The sequence below is a fragment of the Trachemys scripta genome, chromosome 20 (genome assembly GCF_013100865.1).
Source record: "Trachemys scripta elegans isolate TJP31775 chromosome 20, CAS_Tse_1.0, whole genome shotgun sequence".
In the NCBI taxonomy this organism is placed as follows: domain Eukaryota; kingdom Metazoa; phylum Chordata; order Testudines; family Emydidae; genus Trachemys; species Trachemys scripta.
Window position 1 is genome coordinate 18,115,496 of NC_048317.1, and position 10,656 is coordinate 18,126,151.

At 43.8% G+C, this 10,656-nt stretch overlaps 1 protein-coding gene across 1 annotated transcript in view; it reads left to right on the forward strand.

Moving 5' to 3' along the window:
- The window catches only part of STX12 (syntaxin 12), a 30,338-nt gene extending 24,044 nt beyond the window's left edge, over positions 1-6,294 (forward strand). Inside the window, exons 5-9 of the mRNA XM_034754029.1 lie at positions 468-511; positions 1,678-1,780; positions 2,313-2,385; positions 2,627-2,709; positions 4,685-6,294. Of these exons, the coding sequence (XP_034609920.1) occupies positions 468-511; positions 1,678-1,780; positions 2,313-2,385; positions 2,627-2,709; positions 4,685-4,777 (396 nt within the window). The 3' untranslated portion in view covers positions 4,778-6,294. The remainder of the gene's footprint in view (positions 1-467; positions 512-1,677; positions 1,781-2,312; positions 2,386-2,626; positions 2,710-4,684) is intronic.
- Positions 6,295-10,656: the final 4,362 nt, after the last annotated feature.

The window sequence follows — 10,656 nt, forward strand, 5'->3', positions numbered from 1 at the left end:
TCTGTCTCTTGTAAGTCCCTGTGATTACTAAGAAGCATTCCTAATAAAATGGACAACCAAAGCATTTTTTTCAATCCCTCTTGCCCACTTCCTCCCCTGCTTTGTCTAATCCCCTTGGAATATTGATTCGTAATTCTGTTCCCTTGCTGAAGTTTGTCATAATCCATGAGCTGATGGCTTTAGAAGTAAATGCACCAAAACACTTATTGTATGTGGATAAAGGAATTAACAAGCAATTACAAAGGACTTAAGCAGACTTTTTAGGGGGCCCCTTTCAGTGGCCTCTGACTTGCAGTGCCCCTGTAGCTTATGTCTAAAAACCAAAGTAACACAAGCATCTTAAAGGTACTCACACTAGTACGTTACAACTCTTCAGCTCCATATAGTAAGTGTCCTACCTTGCTGTGGTTGGCTGTGTCCATGGTGCCTGCAGTTTGTGACAGTAATGAGCCATTCCTCTCTTCCAGACTGATGAGAGACTCAAAGAGGAGCAGCTGGTCTCGTTTGATAGGTAACTACTACCCCTTGCATTCCCTGGATGCATTTTATCACTTCCATCTCTGTGTAATTAACACGTTACTACAAGAAACTACATTAATGCAGCATTATCACTAACTTGGTGCATAGAGTCCAGGAAACCCAATTCCTACACCATATAAAACATTTCCGTATGTAGTTAGTTTGTAAACGTTATTGTGGTGGTATACAGCTTCCAAACATTAAACTATTTCAAAACTAGGTTACTTCACATGTTGGCTGTTGGCCCTCCCAGAGATAATTAGCATCTCTTAAAATGTATTTTGGCACTCTGAGGTCTTGAAACTTACTAGCTAGCGAAAACTGCTGGAGGGTTGTGCACTAACTCAGACATGGAATCTTGGTACACCTTTCCAAAGTATTTACTCTTGAGTGGAGAAGCAGGAGGACACCTCTCATCATCCTAAATGTGTGAAAACAGGGTCTTGTATTGCACTTGCTGGTTTGTCCATAAATAGTGCCTAGCCTGCACAATGCTATTACTAATGTTGTCTCTCCAGGATGCAGGTGATTTGGGAGTGGGGATGACTGGCTTGCTTTAACATCTCTGCTGGTGGGTTTTTTTTTTTTCATTTGCAGTTCTTGGGTAGTGGACTAAAATACCATGGGCTTTATTTTGACCTCCAATGCCATGCATCCAGTAGGTATCATTCAACCCAGACCCATGCATGGCATGCTCTGCCTAGTACTCAAAACAACATGCTTGCAGGTTGCCTTCCATAAAGACTTCCATCTGTGCCTTTTGTTCTTTGGGTGCCCTATAAACAACACACAGCCCCAAACACAATAGGAAATACAAAGTTTCCCAGTATATAGCCATAAGGAACACTTACGTCTTAGAACAAAGCATCCTACACAAACCAACTTTTAGTTTCTTTACTGAGATTTTGAAGTATCCTTATGCAAAACCCACTCTTCATCCCTTCAGTAACCTGTCCTCACTAGTCCAATTTGTCTCGAAGTTCAACTGTAATACCAGAATCTATCTACTTGTACTAAAGGTTTAAATCCACTCCTGCTTTGTTTTTTTTTGTCCCCGGGGGAAACTTTCTATAATTCACTGGCATTGTGGCATGAATGGGGAGTGGAAGTATCTACTGCTCAGGAGGAACAGGCTCTTAGTCTGTGTTATTTCTGCAGTAATGAAGACTGGAATCAAATGCAGTCTCAAGAAGATGTAGCAATAACGGAACAGGACCTTGAACTCATTAAAGAGAGGGAAACGGCAATCAGGCAGTTGGAGGTGAGCTCGAGAGCCTATCATTCGCAGCCCTGTCCTAAATAAAAGGGCCAGGTAATGTGCTCTAGGCTCGTCTATTTGTGGGGAGGGATCAAGAGAGCTGGGAGTTCAGTAGGCCCAGAGCTCCTTCTAGAGACGCTGATGCTTAGGTGAGTGACCTCCTAGCTGTGTGCAGGTCCCTCCAGCACCCATCAGCGATGCTCCAAAGATGGTAGGAGTGACGCCTTAATAAAAATGTTCATATGAATCCCACACTGTGCTAATTACTAGTGCCCTGGGACAACCCATGAAGCTTGTTCTCTGCTGTAGTTGGTGTATAAGTCTTGAAAGCTTTCATCTCTCATGAGGTAGAAAAAACTGTTACCACAACCACTGAAAATCAACATCCATGTAGGATGGGAATTTTTTTATAGAGGGTGTTTAGTCTGTTAAGCCTTGGGCAGTATTCCTAAAATGGACCTTTGAGCAAAGAAGAAACTAGCTTTGGAAAAATATAATCTATACCTGTTGTAACTTGTCAAACTGTTGTCTTCAGGCAGACATTTTGGATGTCAATCAGATATTTAAGGATTTAGCTATGATGATTCATGATCAAGGAGACATGATTGGTAAGTACACTTGGACAACAGATGCTCTGAAATATAACTCCTCTCTTTTATCTGGCTTTATTCTACACCTATTCCACATTTTAAATTCAATGTATATGGAAAAACTGAGAGTGGCTGATTTAAACCATTGCAGCTATTCTATATAAATGCCATATGATAGCATATTCTGTTAATCTTTAATTCTGCAGTTCTGAATTGACTTTTAATATAACTTGAGTTCTCTCCCCTTACACTTGTGTAGATAGCATAGAAGCAAATGTGGAAAGTTCAGAAGTGCACGTGGAAAGAGCCAGTGAACAGTTACAGAGAGCTGCTTATTATCAGGTAAACTCTTTTGTGTGCTTTGCACCGTCATACATATTGACTGGTGCTATCGCCATATTGCACAGAACAAGGCAAACATACCCACTTCTGCAACCAGTCAGGCAAGTCTCACAAAACTAGCAGGAGCTGAGGTGGGACTAACTCTTCTAATGAACACCATCTCCAGGAAAAGATGCTGCCAAGTGTACTACTTGGCTTATCAATAAGATACTAGAAATTAACCAGGGGTTCCCTTTGGGACCCCTCTACTCAGCCTTCTCCATCATGCAGGGGATATAATGGGGGGTGCATAGACCTGGAGAATAGCAGAAGGTAGCTGCTGGGTTTTGTCTTCAGTACTGCATTTAAAAAAACAAACAAACAGATATTAAAAGATAATGGAGAACATTCCTTAGCAGAGGCAGGTTATGTGTTACAGTGGAAACATTACAAGGCTGATCTTCAGACTGATACAGTAAATCTGTGAGTTTACCAGCCCAGGCAAAAATTTACTACCCAATACTTAACATAGAGACCAACACACACAACCCCATTCACAAAAAAACTTAACAGCTGATTTCTTTCCCACCCACTCCTTGACATAGTGTCCCACCACATGCCTCAACTTGCATCATCTTGCCATTTGCTGCTCAGTTCCGCCCCCAGCCTACTTGGTCACCACCCACTCATCCATTCTTCCCCCTTGCACCTGAACAGTCATCAGTTCTTTTTCCTGACCTACCAAATCTCTCTCAGCAACTTTTCAAAGCCCCTCATTTTGGCCACTTTGATTAGATCACTAGTGTTGGCCTGATGGCATGCGCCTGTCCTCCTGCCTGCCGTGCTTGCAGTTCAAGAGCCTGTGACAGGACTACGGTTCTGCTTCAGCTGCTCCCTTGTGTAGAGAGGCTATGGCTAAGGAACTGGGCATGCTCGGTTCAGGGGAGGAGACATATGGAGACGGGTAAGAAGAGGCTACAGTGCAGTAGAGCAGCAGTGGTCTGATCCTGGCTTCCGCTGAGAGGAAGGAAAAGGGCCCATGCTAGTGGCGGTAGCTGTTCCTCTGCTTGCTCTCGACCTGAACTACGGTATTGGAGCTCCCACTCCAGCTGCTCTCGCCATCCAGCAGCTTGCGATATCATTGTGTCCTAGGACTTCTTCACAATTTCACAAACACCAGGGCTGGACTCTTCAACATAAGAGTTTAGAATCTGCATGCGTTGTAGGCATTGGTCATACTTACCTACACACAGTAGGAGGTTTCCCAAGGCAAGTGAGACTCTATAAGGCTGCAGTGGATAAACTTTAAAACAGCTGCACATCTGTGTTCATGACCGGGTATATTACAAGCCTCCAGGTCAGGATGGGGATAGAGTACAACGCAGAGAGCAGAGGCCATTACATCAAAGAGCAGAAATCGTGGCTCATGAATTCACCCACACATCATTTGCATAGTTCCAAGAAGCTTCTTGTAACAGCTAGTTCAGGCACACAAGGGGAGGCGCAATACACAGGTAAATTGGTTATTTGATCATGCCTTATTGATGCCCTCAAAGAATCCTAATAGCTGGGAGAGGTATGACTTCTGTACAAGTCATGCCGGTGTGTTCTATCATAGCATGGTCTGCTAGGCATTTTAAAACGCAAGCTTGCTCGCTTTCCACTATTGTTTCAGCCAGCTTCAAGTACGGCTCACTCTTTTTTGACAGCAGCAGGAGTTGAGTCCAACCGTGTTCTGACTGCATCACCTCCTAGTTCTATATGCTGTTAACCCTGAGCATTTTTGGTTTGAGTCCATAAAGCACACTGATTTAAACAAAGTGTAATCTGTTCTCTGGGAATTTTTTCCATTCTCCTCCTGAGTCAGGATAGATGTGCTGTGCTTCTACTTTCGCTGCTGTCTCCTGTCCAGAACTCTGTAATTAGCCGAACTCATTGAGTCTTCTGTCATCTGCTGTTTTAGTGTCAATATTTTTTGTTCTATTTCTTTCAATAGAAGAAATCTCGTAAGAAGATCTGCATCCTGATTCTTGGCCTTGCTGTGGCTTCTGTAATCTTAGGACTCGTTATCTGGCAGGCAACAAAATGAAGTCCTCATAAGGAGTCTAATTTCATTGCAGAGTTTTCCCCTGGGAAAACAGGCTGACGAGTCTTGGAAATGAATTGACCACCTTGAGGGAGCACAAACCAGAATGTCCTCTAGTAATAGATTTAGAAACTAACATGCAGATAACTACTTGGAATTAGTGAACAATGGAGAACAGTATTTATCAGTTTATGTACAAATTCTATTGCTTTATGTAACTAAACTATCTTGTATTTTTTTGCTTTCTGTATTGTATTATGATTACTCCCTGTCCCAACTGTATCTTGAAGAATGTGATCAGTAATTGGAGATGTCTTGTTTTGGACAAGTGGCACTACAATTCTCTAACATGTTTATATGTATAGTTATACTTTGTAGGAGTGATGCAAATAGGAATTACTTCCAAAGAGTGCACAGTGCTGATTCTCACTTTACCTTGACTCACCAATTCCTAAAATCTCTAATATCTGCCCCATGGTTTGATTAGTCTCCAGGTGGCCATAGCTCTTAACTCTTCTAGAGAAACTTTACCATTACATTTTTGAATGGTAAGGATTAAAATGCATGAGTACTGAAGTTGGAACCACTAGTGGGCTCAGTGACTGATCAGTTTAGACTATAGATAATGGTAACTATTTTTATTAATGTTTGGTGGTGGGTTTTTTCACATTAGTGTTTGTGGTGACAATGCAGCATTTAACATAACGTTCTCTAACAATATATTCTTTCCTAGTGAGACTATAGCTGGTGATTTACTGTTATCAAACACTTAAATCTTCCCACTCGGCACTGCCACCACTTGTGTAGAATTAAAAAATGGCTATTGAAACATGCCCTATGGCATAGGCAACCCTAAAATCTGGAGCTACACATTTAGTTTGTAACTAGTTAATGTGACAACTTCACATTTATAATGGTGATGAGAGCCGTGCAAGGTTGGAAACTGAGCCCAAGGGTTTATTGAACTTCCTGGTTTGCATTCACCCAAACTAAATTGTTTAGAAATGACCCTTGAAAAGCTCTGTTAGTAGTTAGCGATGTGGAACTCGTACTAGAACAGATGGTATGCATTTTATGAACAAATACCAGTTATGAACATCTAATACTCTTAATCTTCTGTTCATAAGGGATAAAAATTTGGTTTAGTAAATCAATAGTAGTTTTAGAATGGCAGAAGGCATTGCTTGACTAAGTCTTTCTATGGAAGAGATCTCTGGTTCTACTTAGTGTTCTGTAATGGGGCTGGAAAGCACTTACCTGCCACCCCCATTCCTCAATGTGGTTCTGAACTGAAATGCACTGATGGAAAAAGAAGATTCTAGCTAAAGCTCATCATTGTGTGGTTAACTGCAGCATACTGGCCCATTTTGTATTTAATCTTTATTCCATGTCTGTCTTAGTTAAAATACTAAACTAAATGTGAAAACTGCAGAGGGAATGTGTTGTCATAATTGCACAATTTTTTGCACTATTGCACCATCATTCCATCCAATAGCTGTCAATAAACATTTTAAAAAGTCTTTGATCAATCGTCTTTCTCATACAATTTGAAGTGTAAACAAACTCCTTGTGCTGGAGAAAATGATACTTAGTCTCTAAAGCTGCAAAACCTATTTCTTGAAGCTGACCTATCTAGGTAGGGTAGAAGGCTGTCTTCATTCCAACCACTCTTGCTCATGGCATTTCCACTGTTCATTTCTGTAGTGTAGTTAAAGGTAATGTAAAGTGAGCAATAACTCACCTTTATGTGGAGGTGTACAAGATTTCCATGCTGAAACTCTGTTGGTTACACTTCAGTTAAAAGTAAACTGAACTTGGCCTCTTACTGAACATTGTCTAGATAATAGTCCTGCCTTGAGTGCAGGGGACTTGACTAGATGACCTCTCAAGGTCCCTTCCAGTTCTGTGATTGTATCATGTACATTGAAAGAGTCACCTGGCATCACTGTCGTCTAAATATGCTTTGGAGAGCTCATCCCACCCTGACTTTTAAGGGGCAAGAGACATCGGTGCATGCTGCTTCTAACATCATCAGGTGTTTGAGACCCCGTGGACAGTGGGTTGTCTGTGCTGTATTGATGATTGGGAAGTAACTCTTCAGCGTGGTGGGCCCATGTCTGAAAACAAAGTGGTCTCTGTATGTTTCCACATTGGGGGATATGCCAGGGTTGCTGCAGTTTCAGAATAGTCTAGAAAGCTGTGGCCTTTGCTACTACTTAAGTGCATCTTGTGTAGCACTAAATGTTCAGTATTGAAGCTTCCTTTTTCTGTGGTTGGTTGTCTTCTGCCTGTTGGTTTTAACTCCCTGTTTTTGTTCTTTGGGAGAACAGTTCTTATCAGCCCATCTTCCTGGAGACTTCTGCTTGCTAAGCTCTCACCAGTGGGACTGTGGCAGAAGTTACTTCCCATGCACCTTTGACTCCTAGCCTAAACTCCAGCCTGAGTTTTTAACAAATGGAGCAGGGGCAGTTGGAACACAGGGCCTCTTTTTCTGAAGTGAAGGGATAGGGCTGAAAACAGGAGCTCAGCTGCCACCTAATAACTGTTTCCTAGAACAGGTGGTCTCTTCTCTGTACCATTCCACCCTATTCGCTTTCCTATATGACCTCTTCCTTCCATTAGCAAGGGTGGGGAGGACCCCTGCTCTAGAAGGTTCTGAAGTTCCCCTCCCACCAGAGCGAATAGGCAAAGGCAACGCATTCTCATACTCCAGCTACGGGTAAGTGTAGCTGCAGTTCCATTTGCAGTGATGTGCCTCTTCCTTACTACCCAACCCAAGTGTGATCCTTGCATGGTTTCCATTCTGTGCTGGGACAATGGATGGCTCTAGTTTTCCTTTTTAAAAACTGCTTTCTAACAGTGCAGAGAGAACAGATTCTACAATAGAAGCAGTGCATAGCCCAACCTCTACCACCAACTTGCTATCCTTCAAGGGAATGGAAAAAACCCTCCCGCTCCTGCTAGAGCCATTAGCTTGCCTGTACCATGCTACAGCCCAGGTACATTTACTCCTCTCCACTCTTTTTAATCCATTTTAGAGGATCTACAGTGTGCTTACTCCTTTCTCAGGAGCAGTTAATGTGACATAACAGCATTGTTACCATTCTTAACACTTGCACACAAACACCTGCTCTAGCTGTATGCAGAGTGCTTGCAAAAGGAAGTTGTATTTAAACAACATTAATTAAAAACACAGCAGGCCCCACCACAGAAGGAAAAGGAAACAAGCGCTAGAGCAGGGGTTCTCAAACTGGGGGTCGGGACCCCTCAGGAGGTCACAAGGTTATTACATGGGGGGTCGTGAGCTGTCAGCCTCCACCCCAAACCCTGCTTTGCATCCAGCATTTATAATGGGGTTAAATATATAAAAGTGTTTTTAGTTTATAAGGGGGGTCACACTCAGATACTTGCTATTTGAAAGGGGTCACCAGTACAAAAGTTTGAGAACCACTGTGCTAGAGAAATTATTTATTTTTGTCTCCAAGCTCTTTCCATTTTGGTTTTACTGAGGTGGGTGTTTAAGTTGCAGGGAATTAATTTTTTATTTGCCTGTAATGTTAATGCTCCAATCATAGAGAGTATTGCAGCAGCTTGTGGTCTTTATTCTTAAACTAACCATGTTTGACCTTCCTCAGCTCCAGCAATTAGTCTGTTACACTTACTCAGGATGGAGAGAGACGAGATTGTTTTGTTTTTAAATCTTGTGCTAAGAACCAGGCTTCTGAGTTTTCAGTCTGACTTTTCCATTGACTTTTATACCTTTTCTTCGCAAGGCAGCAGGCCTGTGGGCTCAACTCACTGGTTAAAAATCAAAATCAAACTTCAGACATATGATTAAGATAGACTAGGCCCTGTTTATTTCAAATAGGGAGTTATAAGTATGGGAGTGCTTTCTCTATCTCTCTTCCTCCCCCCCCTCCCCCCAGCATTTGAATGAAAAAGTACTCAAACCAGACAGGGTTCATACGCCTCGTAGCATGCACACTTGCTGAGTTGTGCCTGTTTATAGTAAGTAGGCCAGTATGGCTTACAGTGGGTGCTGGAGGCCATGTTAATGCAGCTTCCAAGCTGTTGGTTGTTGGATTCTCCTGTTGCTTCGACAGATGAGCATTCATAACAGATGTGTTATGGGGATGTGTCTGTCTGGTTTTCTTCTTTTTTCTTTTTCTTTTTTTTTAATGGCTTCTCTCATAGGAAGTGAGTCCAATCCTGGATTTGCAAATGCCAATTGTATGTCTTCCAAGTGTAACAAGGAGTCCAATGGCACCTTAAAGACTAACAGATTTATTTGGGCATAAACTTTCCTGGGTAAAAACTCATGCAGCCCACAGAGTTATTTCCTGCGGCCTGCCTTAGGCACAGACTCCACCGGCAGCCAAGCTCCCCTCCCCCCCCTCCGCATCCCCCCAGTGTGCCACATCCCCGCTCCTCCGCCTATCCCCCTGTACTTCCCACTGCCAAACAGTTGTTTGGCGACACTTAAGACTTTCCAGGAGGGAGGGGGAGGAGTGGGGACGCTGCGCGCTCAGGAGAAGAGGCGGGGTGGGGATTTGGAGAAGGAGGTGGAATAGGGGCAGGGAGGGGGTGGAGTTTGGGGCAGGGATTTTGGGGAAGGGGCTGGAATGGGGGCGGGGAAGGGGTGGGAAGAGGCGGGGCAGGGGCAGGGCCGCGTGTTTGAGACCCCTGTCAGATAGACTGTTAAGGGCACTGGGCACCATCGCCCAGGGGTCTCTGTTAGGGGTGCTGGGCAGCCAGGGTTCCCGCCATCGCCCAGGGGTGTGTCTGTTAGGGGTTCTGGGCACCCAGAGGTCCCCCCCCATCGCTCAGGGGTCTCTTTTTTTAGGGGTGCTGGACAGTGTGACAAAGTGGAAATTTTCTGTAACATTTTTATAATTCTTAGGCGAGCCTCAGTTTCCCTCTCGACTTTGCGCTGTGACTGGGGGGGTGGAAAGGGTTACACAGTGCAGGAGAGAGTCAGCGCCTATGACAGGGCGCAGGAAATAACTCTGCGGGCCACATGTGGCCCAAGGGCTGCGTGTTTGAGATCCCTGGTGTAGATCATCATCAGTGTTACTGACCACATAAGGAATAGTTACAGGTGTTTATATTTTATTAAAACCCCTCTTCGCATTACAGTTTTTAAAAAGTTAATACATTGACTTTTAATAGCATACTATATTACTCTTCATTTTTTTCATTTTTGACTATACTTTTGTATTGCTGTATGAAAAGGTTTCAGTGATGCGGCCCTCGGGCCAATGTGTCAGTCCTCATGTGGCCCTCGTGGTTTTGAGTTTGAGACCCCTGATCTACATGCTGCCTGCTATCCACCTGCGGTCACAGTCATTTATTGTCTAGATCTCTTGGAAACAAGAGGTTTTCCTTTGAGTTTGTTTTTAACAACAGCTGGTGTAAAATGAAAGCGTCTTCTCTTCTACAGCTTGGTTGCATGAGAGAGAGGCTGCTAAGGTGGCAGCTTCTCAGGACTGGATTCTGCTATTGTAAAAAGGGGGAGTTGTTTCACTGGGCTTGCAGGAAAACAAGGAAAAAGGGAAGCACTTAAAAATATTCTATTGGCAGAAACCAAGCTGAGAGCAGTAGTTTAGATGATTTAGAGCCCAGAAGTTAGGGTTACCATATTTAAAAAATAAAAAAAGAGGACACTCCACGGGCCCGAGGACACTCCACGGGCCCTAGCCCCACCCCTTTCCCACCCTGGCCTTGCTCCAACTCCGCCCTTTCCCCGCCCCTTCCCCAAAGTCCCCGCCCTAACTCCCCCTCCTCCCTCCCAGCCCCGCGAAAAGGGCTGCCCGAGCGCTACCGGCTTTACAGTTTGCCGGGCAGCCTCCAGACCCTGCGCCCCTGGCCGGTGCTTCCCCAGC